Raw genomic sequence first — 20384 nt, 5'->3', positions numbered from 1 at the left:
GGGGGCCCTTACATTGAATTCTTGGACACTCATGATTTTGAGTGATTTAAAAAAAAAAATTCTGTAAACTTCTGTGATATTTTGTTGTTGCTAATATTATTATTTATTTGTTTTTGTGTATTTATTTATATGACCATTTTTTGTTTGTATATCACATATTTTATATTTAGTTCTGCCAGGGGTTGGGGATAATATATTCATTGTCTTTGTTAAAATATTAATGTTTGCAATTCATATGTGAAACTCAATCAATATGTTAAAAATAGTGAAAATCTGTGAACACTCAAATACATGTATTCAATCTATGAAGTAATTATTCTGCATTAGTAATTTTGAACTGCAAAATACAGTATAAAGCGTATAAGTAGCAGTACACATTTTTGTCCTCAAGGTGGCGATGTAGATTCATCTAAAAAACTTGAATCAACTTCAGTGGGGACCAAATCTGTTGAATAACTGTTTTGTGTTTTCTACATTCAAAGGTCAATGTATTCCTGTTATTATCTCATGATTGCAAATTACTGTAACACAATAAAGCAAATCTTTACTTTTAAAACAGGTACAAGTTACTAAGAACTTAAAGTAAGTAAAATTCGAAGCTAGTAAGGAGAGAGAGAGAGAGAGAGAGGGAAAGAGAGGGAGAGAGAAACAGAGAGAGAGAGAGAGAGAGACAGCGAGAGAGAGAGAGAGGTCTAGGCCTTTAGTACAGTAGAAAACATTCTCATGAGAAAGCTGATGTTTACCCCCCAGAAGCTATACAGCCCGCTGCTCTGTCTGCGGCTTTCACTCAGAACACACACACACACACACACACACACACACACACACACACACACACACACACACACACACACACACACACACACACACACACACACACACACACACACACACACACACACACACACACACAAACACACACACACACACACACACAGACACACACACACACACACACACGCACATCTATATTTCCAACAGTGGACTATCGGTGTACATTGACCAAGTGTGGACCTCCATTTCTAATCATTCAAAAAACGTATTTTCTTTCTGCATCTTCTTGTATTTTTCCACAAATTAAGTCTTATTATGAGAACTACAGCTCGTTAAAAGTGCGACATCCTTTCACTTGGAAGCTCACTGCTCAAATATATAGGTCCGTTTGGTTGCGTAGTCACATGTATGCGACCGGTATAATATTACCTACATTTCGATCTCACAATTACCCTTGTGGTGTAAGATTTGCGCGAGTGACAGGCAGTTATTTCTGGTCATTGAATCACAACTGTTCCTGGCTGTCCCACACTAATTCAACAGCCCACTCACATTATTATATAACTCTGGAACAACAAGACACCAAACAAAATAAACAGTTTTTTTCCCCCGTTTTTGATAATCTAATTATTGCAAAGAGTTTCTTGTTTATTTGCCATCTGTTAAAGGATGTCCTATCCTCTCCATACGTAGTGTGTTTGTTCTACTATTTATAGTGAAATAATCAACTGACCCAATCTCCACCTCGTCCCCATCAAAAGGGGCTTATTCTTGGCTGCCTTCCTGATCAGGCCAAACTGCTCTCTGAGGGGTCAACACAGCAGTGAAGTAGGGCTGAGTAATTATTGTGTAAGCTCTTTTGTCTTCATGCTTCCCTCAATCAGAACAATTGCTGAAGAAAACACAATTCGAAAAAAAAAAATGCGGTGCTAGAGTGCGTGGGCTTGATTTTGGCCCCAAGAATTGTATTTCTGGATGAATTCCCACGGAGAAAAACAAAACAAAAGGGTTGCTGATGAAAAAGATACAAGACGGTCAGTTTTGTCAATACTGTGTGTGATGTAAGAAGTCCATTGTGTTACTGTGTCACGGAGTTACCAACGTGAGTCTGGTTCCAGTGTATAGACCCACACAGTGCAACTTGTGTTGACGGATTCATGAAGGGCTGGATTTTTTATTAGTATGTTTAAAGGTGTAGTCAGTGATTCTGGAGAACGCTTGTTGTCAAAATCACTTTTTGGTCAATCACAATGAATATCTCCTCACGATCCACTACCTGTTTGTACTGTGTGTGCCTATAGGCTCTGTAAACTGGCATGTTGCTAGCTCCGGTGGGCCACTTTGTTTACAAACAGTACCCTTTGTTTGCATGCCAGTTTACAGAGTCTAGGCTGACACACACTTTTTGCACTTTTTTTTCAGCATACACACATTACGGACAGTTAGCGGATCGTGAGGAGATATTCAGTTAAGGTGCTCATTCATGTAAATGTTCATGGTTATTCATTGCAGTTTTCTATTACCCTTAAAGGCACAGTGTGTAATATCTGAGGAGATATATAGACATCTAGTGGTGAGATTGTAGATGTCAATGCTCCCTTGCTAACCCCTCCCCTTGGGAGAATTTACAGAAGCTATGGTGGCCTTCAAGGACAAGAAGCTATAGTTACTAAAGATGGCATCATCCACCACTGCCTCAAGTCTTTCCGCACTATCAAGTGATGAGGTGAAGATGTATTTAGTTATTTATTCTATTTTATTGCATTTCCCCAGGACGCCCACTATATAAAAACGTGTAAGGCCGTTAATTTTGTCCATTCAGTGCTACTGTAGAAACATGGCGGAATGCATCCCTCTCTTTTGTTGATATAAATGGCTAATTTTAAGGTTATAAAGAGTATTTAATCAGGCTCCTCTTGATTCTCAGAACATCTCAATCCATCCACTACATTCTTGACCTTTTTCTCGTCAATGGAAACTGTCTAAATGTGGCATTCAATGGTCAGAGGGAAAATAAAATCCTCATGGTTTCTCCTCTGGGGATCGTTAATATCTTCATCTTCAAAGTATCGGATTGATGCTCTTGGCTTATTTTGAGGTAAAAATTTAGAAGATTGCCACTGTGACCCAATGTCTTTGATACCTAAATCAAATTAAATAAAGTATTCTGCATATTAAGCCTTGACTCTCATATGATTCCAACATGGGAAACTGGTTGTTTGTTTACATTCGAGATTTGAGATGTAATCCCGCGGGAAGTCCGAGTGTCCTGGGATTTGAGCAGAAAATAAACAAGATGTCCCCGGATTGGTTTATTGGACAATCGTCTTGAGACATGCTGAGATCCCCAAAGGATAAATAGACATATTGGTGGAGAGAAAAAAATTATGTTTTGGAGAAATGGCTTTTGAAGCTCACAGTGTCACATAGTAGGCAAGAGCTTATTTTTCAATTTGTTTTCGATTTTAAAGATATAGTGTTTAACTTTTTCATATAAATGAATGTCGGTTACATTCAAGTCATCGCCAAACGAGTTGGCGCAAAGTTGATTAAGCCTATAAGCTCTGAAAAACTCTCTGGTGCCCCCCCCCGTCCCCCTGACACTGGTGCAGGAGAAGAAATGTTTCAGTTGGGGATTTTACTGCTAAGAAAAAACCTGGACGTACAGCAGAAGGTATATCATCAATGCACCATCACTGAAGGCTTTACCTCATAGAAAATGTTATTTTAATTATTCAGAATTACTCATGAGGGACAAGATAAGTTACGCACTATAGCTTTAACACTGTTGCCACAGAGGCTTGACGTTTGTAAAGGGGTCATTGGGTTTATTGGTTCAGCATGAATTGTTTAGCAGTAGACTGTTGTTCGGATAAAAACTCAGATTGGAACCTGAATCAAAAGGGAAGACGCCGGTTCCTCCCATTTTACCTCCTCTTCCTGCCTCTCTACCTGGAGGAAAACAAGTCTGCTCTGACTCAGCTGCAACAAAGGGATGTAAGCCTTGTGTGTGTGGGTGTGTGTGTTTGTGTGCGAGTGTGTGTATGTGTGTGTGTGTGCCATTCACCTACAGTTCCAAACATCCCACATACGAGTTTTCATGCGCCCCTAAAGTTTGTGTTCCCGTCTTCCTCCAGGAAGGAAGAGGCACGAAAAAGTGTTTTCTTTTTTCTCATTTGTATTTTTTGATCGTAAACAATTAGCTGGAAAAAGTTTGACATCCTCTGCCTGCCATTCCCCTCAGATTCCTCATCTTCCCCACTGTTTGCATCCTGTTTGAGAAGTGAAGGCCTCATTCTATGAATCTTACTTATCATTTAATTTCAGAGAAAATACTTTGTAACCAAATAAAACCTTTTCAAATTCGATAGTTAGAAGTGTGCTCCCTGTATAAATGGTGACAATCATTAGCAGGACAGTGCTAATGGTTTGGAGTGCCCCCCAGTAGTGCTTCATAAAGATCATCATCATTCATCATCAAAACAAGGGCAGGGAAATAAAATAGAATAAAATAAATTAATTAATTAAAAAAGCCATCAGTACCTGGGTGAGCAAAATAAGCTAGACGACAATGAGTTATTTGCCTTTCTTTTTTTGTCTGTCCAAGTCAAATAGAGGATGTGCGTCATAACCCAACACAAAAACATCAAGCACAATACCACGCTGGAGTGGTTGAAACAAGCTTTACATGCAACAGGATAGCAGAGCAGACTGTCATCAAAGAGATGTTTTAATCACTGGTGAACATCATGGAAAAACAGACTTCTTTGGGCATTTTGCTTTTCCTATTACTTTTCTCACATCGACGCCACTAGTCTACCAGTATGGAAGCGAATCTGTCCCATAATTCAAACCCTAACCCTAAACCCTAAAATGGATTATTATTAATTTAATTTATTAGGAAAACAATGCAGCTATATTCTGAAAATTAAAATCCATTTTCCATTTTAATTTGAATTATGGGACAGATTTGATTCAATATGCCAGGGCATGTGGACGGGAACAGTATTAGGGCCACGGAAAGATAGAAAATGTTTTGAGGAAGTTTTGTTTTTCAATTATGCATTTTGAGAAAAAAGACAAAAAGTCAAGAATTTTGTAAAAATACAATGTAAAGATTAAACTCAACAGTTAAAGACTGCTGCGAAGTTGAAAAGATATTGACATATTGAAACTTCCGGGATCAATAACTAAAGAGTCTGGTTCAAAAGAGCAGCAGCTTCATGCTTCTATTGAACTTAAAATCTTAAGTTCAAATCTCGAAGAAAAAAATTACTAAATTTTTTTTTAAGAATGGTTTAAAGAAGGAACGGAAACAAGATGCACCACAGAAAAGAGGAAGAACATCAGATGGGTGCAGAGGAGGAGCCCAGCTGATGAGGAAGTTCATTTTTGCAGTTGCGAGGAAGTCATAAGAAACAATCCTGTAATGATCTGTGAATATGGAGAAACAGACAGGGTTTTGGCTCTTTGTCGTGGTGTTTTTGGCAGGTCTAGACTCTCCTCTGGCTCAGGACAGAGTAGCTAAACCGGTGTACTTCTTGCTTGGCGGGAACCTAACTTTAGAAGTGGGGCCTGGTGTTTCCGAACCGATCATGACCATCCTGTGGAAACGTAATGGCGACCTGCTAGCCGAGTGGGTGAAAGATTTGGTGCCTTTGACTTATTATGGCTTTTTTGATGGCACCACAACCCTTGACACGGAAACTGGACGTCTGGACATGACGAAAATGACTCCAGCTCACAATGGAGATTACACAGTGGAGATAAACAGCAAGATGCAGAGTCTGTTTTATGTGGCAAAAGCCATTAGGGTGGTACCGAAGCCTGTAGTGTGGCTTAACTGAGACCATGGACAGTTGCTCTGTGTTCTGCAATGGATCAACCACCAGGTTCAGCCAATGGGGCTGAACCTGTCACCTACAGCTGGAAGAAAGGGAATGCAGGAGAGTGGGTGTGGATGGGCAAGGAGATGGAGATCACCAAAACTGACTCAGAACACGTTAAAACTTTCTTCTGCAAGATTGAAAACCCGGTCAGCCAGAAGGAAAGTGAACCCAGAGCCAATCCATTTTTCAGACCAGACAAGAGAAGAATTATTTGGGCTGTACGTGTTACCCTCGTCTCGCTCGGCATAATAGTCGGTGTGGTGGTAGTGATTCTTATCCGGAAGAGGTTTCCATAACTTAAAGGCTTGATATTATCGGTTTGTACTTGGTACAAGTTGCAAATATCCACTTGTATGCAGACCATGCAATCATTTAGGGCTGTGGTATGGAACATTTAGTAAAGGAAAGAAAATGCAAAATGATTATCCTTTTAAATAAATGAGTTTCACATTAGTCTAACAATTTTAAGGAATATTCTGGGATTTTGGTCATTGAAAGACAGAAATAAATAAATAATATGAAACCTTTACTTTTGTTGAAAATGCTTTCGGATATTGTCATTCATGTTGTTCTATTTTTTCTTTCTTTTGCAAAAATATTTTTGCAACTTTTTTGGAATTGTGTGGAGAGACAGATATGAAATGGGACACAGAGAGGGGGCATTCTAACCACTACACCACTATCAGTTTTTAAAAATTGAGCAAATGTTTCACTACTGAAACAAATGCACCACAGAAAAATGGTAAATGGACTTGACTTATATAGCTTGACACTTTTTAGCCGATTTTCTCAGCCCCAAAGTGCTTGACATTTCTTACCACATTCACCCACACACTCATGCAAAAGAGGAAATGCGTCAGAGGTGTGAAGAGAGTTGAAATAAAATGAACAACAATAAACCACACAAGAGGCCGATGAGGGAGGGTAAGATCAGTATGCTTTAATAATAAGATATCAGTGCAGGAACACAAACTTCTTAGCGGGTTTAATTCCCCATATAGTAATAATAACAAATGATAATAATAATAATATCAATATGATTTTTTTAGCATATTACAAAAAGAAAAATGCAGAATCATCTAATATTACTGTACTGTTTTGACACTGACAAAGACAGAATACAAGTCAATGAACATGAAATCCCATAAGGAGAAAAAACTAAAAAACCCTGTTGTTACATGAAACACAAGACAAAATGCTGACATCGTCTTTAAAGAGGAAATGCAATGAATTAGGTGAAACATAACATATACAGTACAGCTCCGGAAAAAATTAAGAGACCAGTCTTGATTTTTCGTAAATCTTCATCTCTACATAATTATTGAAAATGCTCTTAATGACAAAAAATCTATTGGAATTTGGTAGAAATGTTGTCAGTAGTTTATATTATAAAACCAAAATGTGCATTCTACTCAAACAGATGCCTATAAATAGTAAAACGGGAAACACTGAAGATTTGGAGTGGTCTCTTAATTTTTTCCAGCTGTATATCTTGCTATTATTATTTTTTGGGGGGAGGGAGACCCTTCAAGCTGCACAGTTTGTTGAGCACTAGTGCTGGTGATAAACCTTCTACGGTTTAGACAAAAAGCTGAAGCCCTGTCCCCAATTTCAAGGTTTGCTTTTGAAAGAGCTAATACCTGTTCCTAGAGTTTTGAATCCATACTCGTAATATTAATTAATATATACTGTAATACTTAAGTAGTAAAATGTTCATATCTTCTAATTTTTAGCAACAATTAAATAATCTTAGTACAAAAACAACCTAAGAAGCTTCAGGACTTGCAGAATAATAATTGTTTAATCTAGGTTAAAAGTACAACACTTTCCATTTTAAAACTATTTTTTATTTGTCTTCTTGGACACTAATGGAGCAGTAGCAAACTTAAATAGGGGACGGGGCTTCTCCTGTGCCTAGCTTTTTTATTTTGTTAAATCGACTTCCATCCAGCCAACTCTTTCCACATACATGAACCCAATTTAGTGCAAATCTCATCAGATGCTCTTCTTCACAAGTGTCCTTTTCGTCTAACGCAATTGCTGACATACTAGATTATGACCCAAAATGTATCTTTTGATTATTAAAAATATTGAGACAAATAGAATGGGAGTAAGAAGAGAAACAGTGTTGAGTTGAAGAGATTGGAGCTTTGCATCAGTGGGCAGACTGAGCAGGATCCATGTCTCCAAATATGTTCATATGTCATTCAAAACTGTTTCTCTGCTCATATCCTCTCTCTGTATAATGTTCAAAGGTTTATTTAACATATAAGGCTTACGTGAATTGTCTAACTGGAATTATTTTTATAGAATTGGACTTAATTTATAATTTATTTATAAATTGGTATTCATTTATTAATTTTACTTAAAAGAAAGTAGTGTCATGGTGGCAGAGTGGTTGCTGCTTAAGCCATACTATCGCAATATCACTGGTTCCATTCCAGCTTGCGACTTTTCAAGCCACTTATATATACATTTGGTAATAGTAAAGCAAACGCAGAAGGCACTTTTTTGGACACTACTAGACCATTCTGATCTGTGACCCTCCAAGGAAAACTTTTTTACAGTCAAATATTCTTCAACTAAACCTAATAAAACACCCACAATCCAGCTTCATCAACAAACAGACTGTCAGATCGTTTGATGAGCTTTGGAATCTATTCCTTTCAAAAAACTTTTTTTTTAAGCAAAGTTTGACTTGTTATCACCAGGGGGGTCTACAATGGGTTCTAGTAGGGTTCTACTTGGAATCTAGAATGTTGGAATCTACAATGGGTTCTAATAGGGTTCTACTCGGAATCTAGGGGGGTCTTCATCTAAATGGACCCATCAGAGGAGGCTATGAAGGAGCTGTTAACTATTAAACCTCAGGGGTTATTATGAAAAGTCATCCTTACGTTGACATTGTATCCCCAATTTATGATTTTTTAATTAACTTTTAAATTTTTTTATTTAACCTTTATTTATATCGAGAGATCAATTGAGGGGTGACCCTCATTTGCAATAATGAATTACGGTAACTTTTATTGGGCAATTATTTTGACCAATATGCAAAACTTCTATTTTTAAATTAATATCAAGCTCTGATAGTTGGTCGTTCACTTACAGCACAGATATAAGGAATCAACTAAAGTTTTAGGAAGAAAATTCTAAATTTAGGGGATTTGGGGGATTTTTTACTATGCAAAGGTAGGATTTCATTCAATAATAGCCACCCAGAGTTGAAGGAAGTCATCTACAGGTTGCATGGAACAAACTGTGCACTTGAAGGGCAAACGTAGCTATGTGTTGGGACGACCGAAAAGTCATGATAAGGCACATTATACGGATTCAAATGAACTTTAAAGAAAATCTCAGCATGACAAGAAAAGCAGACAATGTCAAAATAAAGTGTTAGTGTTAGATCCAAAAGATGGAATAAAAAGTTCGATAAATGACTCATACATGGTCAACGAAGCACCATTGCTTTTGTATATATATAGGCAACTGGAAAACGATGTAATTATTTACGTGGCAAATTTTTTTTAAACAATACAAAATGCTACATATCTGAAAATTACTCTCTTTGAAAAAAAAAAGATTTTTACTGTACTTTTTTAATTAAATTTGTCATCTTAAAGCAAGATTAAAACAGTATTTCCAAGCCAAATTGACTCAATAGGTAATTTAAGGGATAGGATATTAAGGATAAAACTTTATCAAAAAACACGGGAACAGCACTGTGAGGGATCTGATTCATCGGCATCTACAATAGGAGTAGATATGACAAAGTACCAGGACACATAAAAACATTATCGTCAACATACGTTTTGTCTTTTTTTTAAATACGTAACGTGTACAAAACTCTATAATAATTGATACTCAAAAGTGGTCACCACACACAAAGACAATTAACTCAAAAAAATTGAAAAGAGGAAAAAAACGGTGAATGTGTTTTCACTGAAGGCATACTGACGTCATTTGCGTGAAAATGACATTTTTTTTTCTATGTTAAAAAAAATAAATTCTGACCTTATTTTTAGTCCATTTGTGTATTAGGACGATTAATAATATTCTGTATCAAAGCTTTCTGATATTGGCAGCCACTGTGTGTTGTTAATAAGAAGAAAAAACTGGCCTTGTCCTAATACTAAAGAGTAATACACAAACACTCCACATTCAAGTCACTTCACAGGCTGTGGTGCTGAACTGAAACCAAGGCTGCTGTTGCTATGTACATATGTATATATTTATATATAATCTGAATGAGAACGTAGTTATGCATTTGCTGCTGTCATCTTAACTTACACTGGCTGGTTTGTGCAGTGGTGTGCAAAGAAGGGTGTGTGTGTGTGTGTGTGTGTGTGTGTGTGGGGGGGGGGGGTCTGTTATGTCGGACTCAGAGTGAAAATGTATACTTTTGTTTTCTATTTAGATAAATTTAGGCATGAATTAAGGGGCGTGTACGAAGGAGCAAATGTCTTTCTGATTGGTCAGACATTTGGGATTTGGTAAAATATAAATAGGAAATGGACATGCCAATTAAATGTAGAATTTGATTTCTTTTAACAATAAACCCAAAATGTGAATCGATTTCAGTTTTGAAATTTTCAATAAATAACAATAAATGGTTAATTTGTGTGATTCCTTAATTATTTTCAAATCAGAAAGATATGATATACACTCTTTTATTAGAACAATATCACAACTTTGATAGTTGAGCATATGTACAGTACTAACCTAGTCAGTGAACTATAAGGGCAAAAAATATATTAAAAAATTAATCATGCATTAATCTTAAATCGAGGTAAAATGTTGAATTAATAGTGATATTGATTTGAGGTCATATTGGCCAGCCCTAACCCTTGACCCTCGATAGTCTAAGCACACCACTGGTTTTCTGTATTGTATGTATGTGTGTGTGTGTGTGTGTGTGTGTTGTGTGTGTGTGTGTAAACTTACAAAATGTTATTCTGTAATCACATGAACTCTTGTAAGTGAGTGTAAGAATCAGATCCTTTGTACAAGCGATCAGTTTGGTGAATACATCTAGCTTAGTTGCAGACTATAATGTATTAGCTTAAGCTCAAGGAAGTAATTGCACAATAGGAAAAAAACGAAAAACAAAAAAACGAAAGACCCTGTAGTCATAAAAGCTACTCACCTGACGTGAGAGAAAAAGGGTGATAGAAACATATTTGGACATATCGAAAGACAGATTTAAGAAGATACAGACAAAAAACAACATATTATTTAACTTACAGTAGAGTACATGCATTGCAATATATGTTTATTAGGGTGCCCACTGAGTAAGGCACAAACAAATATAAGAATCTGATAGGTAGAGTAAGAACATAAAAAAAAAGAAAACGTTATAGAAGAGAAACAAAGCAGTATTGATATGCTAGAGTGTCCCATCACTTTGGATTAAATAACATGGGGAGAACTGGTAAGAGCTAAAATGTCTCAATTCAATAACAGAAAAAATAGACTAATTATTATAATAAAATAACAGTATAATGCATATATCATTGAAGTTGACCCAAACAGATCTAATGCTACTGGACTGCACTACTTTTGTATTCAAAACAGAGCAGATGAAAGACGTTACAGTGACTCCGGTGGGGATAGGATGGATTCAGGCAAGAAAAAGGCAGGTTCTTGATGTCGGCATTAGTTAGCGTGTTTGTATGTGTATGTGGAAAAGGCCTAAGTCTCCCGAAACCTGGCCTAAAATAGTAAAAATCAATATATGATATCAAAGTTGGGTGTCTCAATATCTCAATAAGCTTTTACAAAAATTGTATTGTAAATAAATGTTCATAAATATAAGGAAACTCAGTTTAAACAGCTTTTTTACGGTCTAGACCATTTGAAAGGACTGTGTGGGCGTGCCCGTATCAAACAGTCTCCATGGCATGTAATTTTTTCTGCCGTGATCGATTTCAAAATACTTACTAAACATAATTTCTGTAAATGTAATCAAACTAAAATGACAATAGCTTTAATTCGGACTGCAACATATACCTAACTGCGTTATAAAGAATCATTGGTTTTTAACATTTTAAAAGTGTCGACAAATCAGAAACCAAACCTTGCTACCTTTACAAAGGCCTTGACTGGAGCTGGACAAATGGGGCTGGGTCTACTTGCTGATCAAATACACAAAATAAGAGTTTCTCTGTAGGTAGTATATTAGGGACTTTAAGCAGCAGTGTTTTAGGGAGGGCTACGGCATCGGGGAAAGATTCCAACAGGTTCCAATATCACCTAGCAACTCTTAGAACGGCTTCTTGCTGCAGTTGGCTTGGTGATCACAATGCCAAAAACCAGTTCTGTGGTTGTAAAAAGACGGACTATGGCTCTGACTACTGCGACAGGGGGGTGATGACATAAATTCTCAAATGCTCAAAATTCTACTCGACCACCGCAGATGTCCTCTCAACCGTTGTTGCTTAAAGTCCCTATTGTCTTCTCACTGTGAGCTAAATTAAATATCTGACAGATATACAGTATAGAGCCACGTCGAGTTCATATCAGGATTCTGAGATTTTTTTGAAGGAGGCCGCTCCTGGATAAGACACAGTTTGGAAAGGTTTTGGGTTCCCACCTTTCTGGGAATGAATGTGGGTATTTTATGGCTGTAGAAGTTTGAGCAGAATCGGCCATATTATTAAGGCAGGTTGCGTGTTTGAATCCCACACCAATAATACACTTATACCCCTTGTGCACCAAAAACCCAAACATTTGATACAGGACTGTTGCATCAAATTTCATACTCTGTTCCCACATTGTGATATTTTCCTCCACCAAGTGACCCACGTCATCATGAATGTGTGGCCCATCTATGCTTGTTGATTTTGGGTCAAGAGCTTGGTGAAATAAGGGGTGTAAGTGGCTTGACCCTGATATACTGTATATCTCAGCTTACGATGGTCTAAGGTAGGGAGCTTTTTAAGTTTTAAAGGGGCCAGAGAAAACACAGTTTAGGGGCCAGAATAAGCCAAAATAAGCTAAATGAGTCAGGATTATGGTTATGAATACCATTCCGTATAGGTAGCTTAGCCGTGGGGCGCTCAGACGGCCCCAGGGGTAGAGGAAAGGCTTAAGTCTCGGGCTGTGGGACTTTAGTTTAGGAGACCTGGTCCAGGGCGTTCAGCAGGTCACAGCCCTGGAGGAGGTGAAGGCTTCCCTGCAGAGGGACGTTGACCTCGCAGTCGTAACGGGTCAGCTCTGGTAGATTGGAGGGTCTAAACGAGGAGCCCACCAGACGACTGGCAATACCTGTGAAAATAAAAATGAAATATGTGTTTTAATGCAAGTGTAAAGGCAAATAAACATCCTAACAATCTTATATCATTTTCAAATTGAATTTGGTAAAAAAAAACATATTTCTAAATAAATTGTAGATCTAAAATTGTGATATTACTGTCAAATATTCTCAGAGAAAAGACTTGGTTAATTCTTTATATGTTTTATACGAGAAACACATTTGTTTGTTTACATTATTTTAATCAACTTAATCAAATCCAACTCGACTAATAAAAAGAAAATTTTCCCAGCTTTTTTCTAGAGAGAAAATATCCCATCTTATGTCATGCACGTCATAAAGTTATAAGGTCAGTGGGCTTACCCTCGGTCTTGTTAGAGGGCTGCATGTTATAGTCTGTGTAGCTGCAGCTCTTTAGGGGGAAGGGTTTCTCTGATGCACATGTTATCCCGTTGCCTGGATACAGAGACTTCCTTTGTTGCCGCAGAGAGCTGAGACATGAAGACATGTCGGGCATCATCCTGCCCATGCCGGACTCTAGAGACACAAACAAACAACAATAGAGTAGTTTAACTAGGTCTGTCCCAGACAAAGAATTTACACAGTTGTTACGTATGGGCTTGTTTTGTGTGTTTTCTTACTTTGTTTGTTTTGTGTGTTTTCTTCTCTTTAATTTTGTCACTGATTGAGCCGGTGTGCTGCCTCAATTCAGTTAAAAATCAGACATTCAGCCCCCCCCCATATAGTCAGAATAGCACAATTCTTGTTACATACACAAATTTTGAGACTGTGAGATTTGCGATCGAATTGGGCTCCTTCCATCGAATCAAATCATATTCGAGGTCACCCACTACAGGTACATGAGTGGTGGAAGAGATGATACTGTGTGTGTGTATTTTCATGATGCAGAAAGGTTTTTTTTTATTATTAGAAATAGAGGTCCACACTTGGTCAATGTAGACCGATAGTCCAATGTTGGCAATATAGGTGTGTGTGTGTGTGTGTCTGTGTGTGTGTGAGTGTGTGTGTGTTTATATCATACCTGTCAGAGATCCTGCGCTGAGGGAGCGATCCATGGTGACACAACCGTCCCCCCTCATTCTCTTCCACATGATTTCTGACTGTTTACTGTCGCCCTGAAACACAGCCACACGTCGATTTAAAAGTTAGTGAATTCTCCAAACAATTCTAGGCACAAAGTTTATTATATGAAGCCAGAATAATTCAAGACCCAAGTAGCACTAACAACATTATTTTCATATATTTAGATGCTTTTCGTAGAAAAAAATGAAGAAATAACAAAATGCACTGAATATATACCCCAATTTTCAACCCATTTGATTCCTCATGAACGTGTCATGATTGAAAGTTTATATATATTATTTTTTTGGTTTAAACCTCTTTTAAATGGGACTTTATTTCAGAATCTGCTTGTCCCAAAACATTGAGTGATTTCTATATTTTAAGGCACAACGTTTTCTATTAGAAGTTTAAACGAGTCAGAAAATAACACTGTATGCTGATGATTCACTTGTGTTCACTTATTGCGGACACTACTTAGGCCCTTACATTTTCATTTGATATTACTTAATGTGCATAAATACTTGTTCAAGATTCAAGATGGTTTTATTGTCATATAAACAACAATTACAGAGCAGTCGCTGGCAATGACATTTTTTAGTCTTGGGCTCCTCCAACAGTGCAATATAAGAAAAAGTAAAAGTATAAGAGAAACACAAGTAGGAAAGCTGAGACCTAAATACAAAACTAAATAAATGTTGATCAAAACATACTGATGGTTTAAACCATTGTTCTCAAGTAAATCTCAAGCGACGAGTCTCTACATTACTTAATAGAAATGCCCTTAATGACCAAAACTGTATTGAATTTGGTAGAAATATCATCCGTAGTTTATAGAATAAAACCAAAATGTTCATTCTACTCAAACATAAACCTATAAGTAGTAAAAAGAGAGACACTGAACATTTGGACTGGTCTCTTAATTTTTCCCATAGCTGTATTTAATAGAGGGACCATTTTCCAAAGTCAACTTTATTAGAGAAGCTCACCACAGCCATCTGGTTGAAGGAGCGCTTGATACTGTTGGCCATAGCTATTCTGGCGGGACTCATGTCTCTGTAGGCTTGAACAAAGTTGTCCATGGACCTGCAAACAAACATGTACACACACAACCAACAGTATTAAGGCAAGCACAAACATAGATCTTTCAAGCACTGGTCAATTCTGAAATTAAATAATAAGTTTCAACATGTACATGTAGGTGTTCATTCGACTAAGTCTGTTTGCGTCTGTATATTTCTCCTATACAACCATCTTTAAAGACCATTATCTTAAGAGTAATATTTTTAATACTCTGAATCTAAAATCTCAACTTCTAAGGAACTTATATCAACTAAACCTTCCATATTCATTCTTAGCACTATTCTGAAGGTTATTGCAACAGGATTTGTTCATATGTTGTCTGATTTATGATATGTTTTTCCTCATAAAAAACATTCTGAAAATGCATGACACGGTATGATTTGAATCATATATAATTAACAAAGGCTGAATCCAAAATCTGTTCTGTAAAAACTTTGGACTCTTAAAATGTTGTATAAATAAATTTTTACTCTGGCATTATCCAACATCTAGATTTTTGCTTTTCAAAGAGATGCAACTTTACAGATAATTATTTAGATATTGCCAAATTTGCATATTTATTCAAATATTTGTTAATATATCTAGTATATGCAAAAACATATTTATTGCAATATTGCTTTTGTCTATGGTTTAGTCACCTCTGTTTCTGCATGGGATGTGGCATATTCTGCTGGCAGGACAGATGCTCCTGTCTCGACAAAGGGTCCATCATGTAATTCCTGGTTGCTCTCGCTTGCTGATGCTGTTGTTGGTAGTTTAACATACGCTCTGGTGGCCTACACTTCAGACTCTGACTGCCGCCCATAGAGGACAATGGGGTGCTTGCTGGTGCCTGGTACGGAGGATTTCTCATGTGCCCCAACATATAAGACCCATCTTGAGTGTTGATGGTGCCCTGACCGGACCCTCGATTCTCCCCTGCGGCCCAGGAAACGTGTGGCTGGTTCTGGTAGTGGGTTTGGCTCTGGGAAGGCGTGGATAAGGGCTGGAAGAGGCTAGCGATGTTACTGAAGCTACGCTGTGTAGGCTTGTGTGATTGGAGGAGGCAGTTGTTGTTGTTGTTTAAATGTTTGGGTCCCATGGATACGGAAGGGTCGTCGTGGGGATCGGACTCGGGGATGATGGGATTCAGTTGGAAGTCCTCGCCGTCCATTGGGATGTAAGGAGCCAAAGTCTCAAGGTCCAGATCACTCAAGTCCCTCTGGAGAAAGGGGAAGATTACAGGGTTTAAGTTTGTTTATTTGGCAGAACCTTAACAATTACAGCAATAATATAAACTTTTTTCATCAAGGTAATTAAAGGATTACTGTTGATATTTTGGAAAAGGGAACTGTTACAAGGTTTAAGGTTGTTTATATGTTCACTAATTACAGCAGCAGTCGTTGGCAATGAATTCTTGAGTCTACCTTATAATAATCATAATGAAATATAAGTTATAAAGATGTTTTAAAATACCACAGGACACAATTTTACTATTTTATCACACAACCCTACTACCAAAATTTGTAATTCTTTTATTTCTGCAACTTCAGAAATAGTAGAGCCATGAAGGAGTAGGGGCTAAGTAGTGTCTGCAATAGGTTTAATAAATGAACACATAGAGGGACATGGGGATAAAGTAATGGACTCACCTCAGACTTTGCCGGACTGTTGTTTCCCTCTGTGCCGAGAGCAAACAGTCTCTCAGTCAGTTCCTCCTTCAGGTCGGACTCCACCGAGCTGTAGTAATCACCGGGACTGCTGGGCTGCTGGAAATGGGAAAATATAGAAACATCAATATCCACAGACACACAGACAGACAGACAGACAGACATAACAAAGGATTATATTGAACTATACGAGATGGGTGCAAGATAAAAACGACTGAGGAGCTAGTAGAGATGCACCATTCCACTACTTTTCAGTTCCGATCCGATTCCAATATCGGAGTTTCGGATATAGTAAGATAATGATACTGTCCAATATCAATATAATTTTATATTGTTGGGGGTGATATCACACACACACACACACACACACACACACACACACACACACACACACACACACACACACACACACACACACACACACACACACACACACACACACACACACACACACACACACACACACACACACACACACACACACACACACACACTTACCGTAGAGCAGGTGCTGAGGCTGGGTGTGGCGCTGCCCGATGGTAAGCTCTGATGCACGGTGAAAGTACAGGCCATGCTGTTGTTGGTAGTCATATCTCTGGCTGGTTGTCCCGGAGTGAGAGGGGCTGGCTGGTGGCTCTCGCTGCCCCAGGACGGAGCCACGGGAGGGGGCATGGTGACCGCAGACACCTGGGTGTAGCCTGCTGGCTGCTGGGGCTCCTCGAACTGAGAGCGACCTGTAAGAAATAAATAGGAAATAGTTAGGATTGAAGAACACAAGACAATGACAGCTGACAGAAATTATAATTTTTTTCTTTATGGCATTTTTATGCTTCATTAGACAGTGTGGAGAGACAGAGATGAAATGGGGCAGAGAGGGGAATGACATGCAGAGAACAACTCGGGCTGGATTCTAACCCGGGTCTGTTGTGAAGAGAACTGAGACTCTATGGAGAGACTCTCTAACCACGACACCACAAGCGGGTTCAAATCCTACCCTAGACCCTTATTGCATGTTATCCCCCTTTTTCTCCCCATCTCACTATCTACTTCAAACTGTCAAGTAAAGGTTAAAACAGAAAAAAAATATGTTCTCTCCCCTTGTGATCTCATAAGGCAAGAGGCCAATACCACACACACACACACACACACACACACACACACACACACACACACACACACACACACACACACACACACACACACACACACACACACACACACACACACACACACACACACACACACACACACACACACACACACACACACACACACACACACACACACACACACACTTTTTTATTTTAATCTTCACATACAGAAGTCGAGGGATACGATGGTGTCCCCTGGTGTAGGAGCGAGCTGAGTGAGATCCTCCGGTTCCTCTTTCAGTTTGGTGAAGAGTGTGTCTCTGGTCTCCACGGTAACACCAGAGAAGAAACTGGTCATGTGACGAGGCTTAAACAGAGACTCAGTCTGCTCCAAGGACAATATCAGAGACTTCTCCTCAATGTCACTGCAAAAATCACATAGAAAGAAATGTCATGTGATTAGAATTTAGGATCTTTCAGTTTGTGTTCATTCTTGCGGCCCCCTTTGGACAAAAGCGGACCCATGACAAAGGCATTAAAATAAAAAATATATAAAAATAGCATTCTTTTCACTGATGGTCTTGTTTATGCTGTTACATGTAATTTATGATCATCAAAGGGAAAATTTAAATTTTTACAGAAATATTGAAAAGTTCCTCGTAGCACCTTTAAATTTGAAGTTAAAAGTTGCTCGTAGCTAAGTTAAAATGCCATGTTTATGTAAAGGACAGGAATTGTATATATTTTTTTTGTTATAAGATCTTTGTTGTTGTCATCCTGCTAATACATCCAATTGAATTGAATTACAAAAAAATTAAGTGAAAGAATACTCTACATGGTATGGAAAACTGTTAAAAATCTGCTACATAAAATCACAGTCTTAATCAGTTTGTAACAGTGTTTTTGACCAGTATGACTTTACACTCTCCTGAGGACATAGTTAATACACACGATTTAATTAAAATTAATTCTGTTAATTGAAATAATACTGTACATGGTAAATCCACTACCTGAAATAACAGTTTGAATTTACCTAGAGGTATAAGGTGAACGATCCTACTCAATTTAAATGTTATAAAAAAGTATGATACAATGTTTGACCTACAATATGCCAGAAGTGCTTGATGGCTTCACACTCACCTGAGGACATAGTTAATACACACGATGCATTGCGGCTGTGAGTTCCTGCTGTTGTAGATGACGGTTCCCTGCGTTTCTAACCAAACGTAGCCGCCGGTCTTTGCTAGCATCCGGTACTGACCGCTCACTGCCTGGCCCTTAGAACACACTGTAGGGAGAGAGAGAGAGGCAGGGAGGGAAAGAGGGAGAGAGAGAGAGAGGCAGGGAGAGAGAGAGAGAGAGAGAGAGAGGGGGAGGGAGAGAGAGATAATTTAATTTAAACTTCAACTTACTTATATATTAAACATACATGGGAATTAACATTATTGGTTAAGAAAAAAATACAGATAATGTTATTAGCAATTAATAAACTACTGGATGAAATAATCATCATTGCAAACTGTGAACTTATTTCTTCTCAAAACATTTTAGTTTTTAAATTAATATCATCTGAGGAATGTTTAGGTAATAAACAGTTCATTTAAATATTGTGTAAAAAGAATACATAGGCCTACACTATTCTTTAATACAAATTACTATACGATCCAAATCTTTACCTAACAATATTTACCATCCTTTTTTTCTGGCATCATTGAATTTTCAGTCATATCTCAATAACTGGAATGATAGAATTAAGCCCCTTTGAGATATGATGACTTTGTGTGAACCGTTGAACATATTTATTTTGTCATTTGAATGTTAAATTACTGAATTACTCAGTCAATATTCATGTTTATTTTGTGTCATGTTGAGAATGTGAAATCAACCAAACGTTGGTTAACACACACACACACACACACACACACACACACACACACACACACACACACACACACACACACACACACACACACACACACACACACACACACACACACACACGCTGGTTAACAGTGGAACGTGGGATGTTCGACTGTTAGCTGGAGTCAGTCCAGAGTTCAGCACTGGCGTGGGAACGGAGCAGTGCAGTGGTCAGAGTGTACATAAGGCCAGTGACTGTGTGTGTGTGTGTGTGTGTGTGTGTGTGTGTGTGTGTGTGTGTGTGTGTGTGAAGTTCGGAGCGACATTACATGTAGCAGAGAACACTTTTAGCATGTGCCGATCGACAGGCTGGTCACGTTGGCCGTGAGAGCCGCTCGCCTGCGCTTGTGTTTGGGCACGTGTGTGTGTGTGTGTGTGTGTGTGTGTGTGTGTGTGTGTGTGTGTGTGTGTGTGTGTGTGTGTGTGTGTGTGTGTGTGTGTGTGTGTGTGTGTGTGTGTGTGTGTGACATAGAGATAGATAGATAGAGAGCCCTTTATGTCAGCAGATTTCAGCAAACTAAGGACTGTAGACACAGCTGATCGAGACCAGATGTTAAATAGCAAATAGTGAATTTATTGGAGAATATTTTAACGTTAACTTAATACACATTGGGTCGTTTCACAGTGGCCATATATAGCAGTATGACGT

The 20384-nt window shown here is 38.2% G+C and overlaps 1 protein-coding gene across 1 annotated transcript in view; it reads right to left on the bottom strand.

Moving 5' to 3' along the window:
* Positions 1 to 6593: 6593 nt before the first annotated feature.
* epas1b (endothelial PAS domain protein 1b) overlaps positions 6594 to 20384 on the bottom strand; it is a 67999-nt gene continuing 54208 nt past the window's right edge. The window contains exons 8-16 of the mRNA XM_080036958.1: positions 18956 to 19103; positions 18044 to 18240; positions 17223 to 17458; positions 16707 to 16823; positions 15714 to 16276; positions 14982 to 15078; positions 13955 to 14048; positions 13276 to 13449; positions 6594 to 12926 (exon numbers count right to left, since the gene is read on the bottom strand). Coding sequence (XP_079893084.1) covers positions 12775 to 12926; positions 13276 to 13449; positions 13955 to 14048; positions 14982 to 15078; positions 15714 to 16276; positions 16707 to 16823; positions 17223 to 17458; positions 18044 to 18240; positions 18956 to 19103 — 1778 coding nt within the window. The 3' untranslated portion in view covers positions 6594 to 12774. The remainder of the gene's footprint in view (positions 12927 to 13275; positions 13450 to 13954; positions 14049 to 14981; positions 15079 to 15713; positions 16277 to 16706; positions 16824 to 17222; positions 17459 to 18043; positions 18241 to 18955; positions 19104 to 20384) is intronic.

This window comes from Ammodytes marinus (genome assembly GCF_949987685.1).
Source record: "Ammodytes marinus genome assembly, chromosome: 11".
NCBI lineage: Eukaryota > Metazoa > Chordata > Actinopteri > Uranoscopiformes > Ammodytidae > Ammodytes > Ammodytes marinus.
This window is presented reverse-complemented; position numbering and strand designations above follow the sequence as displayed.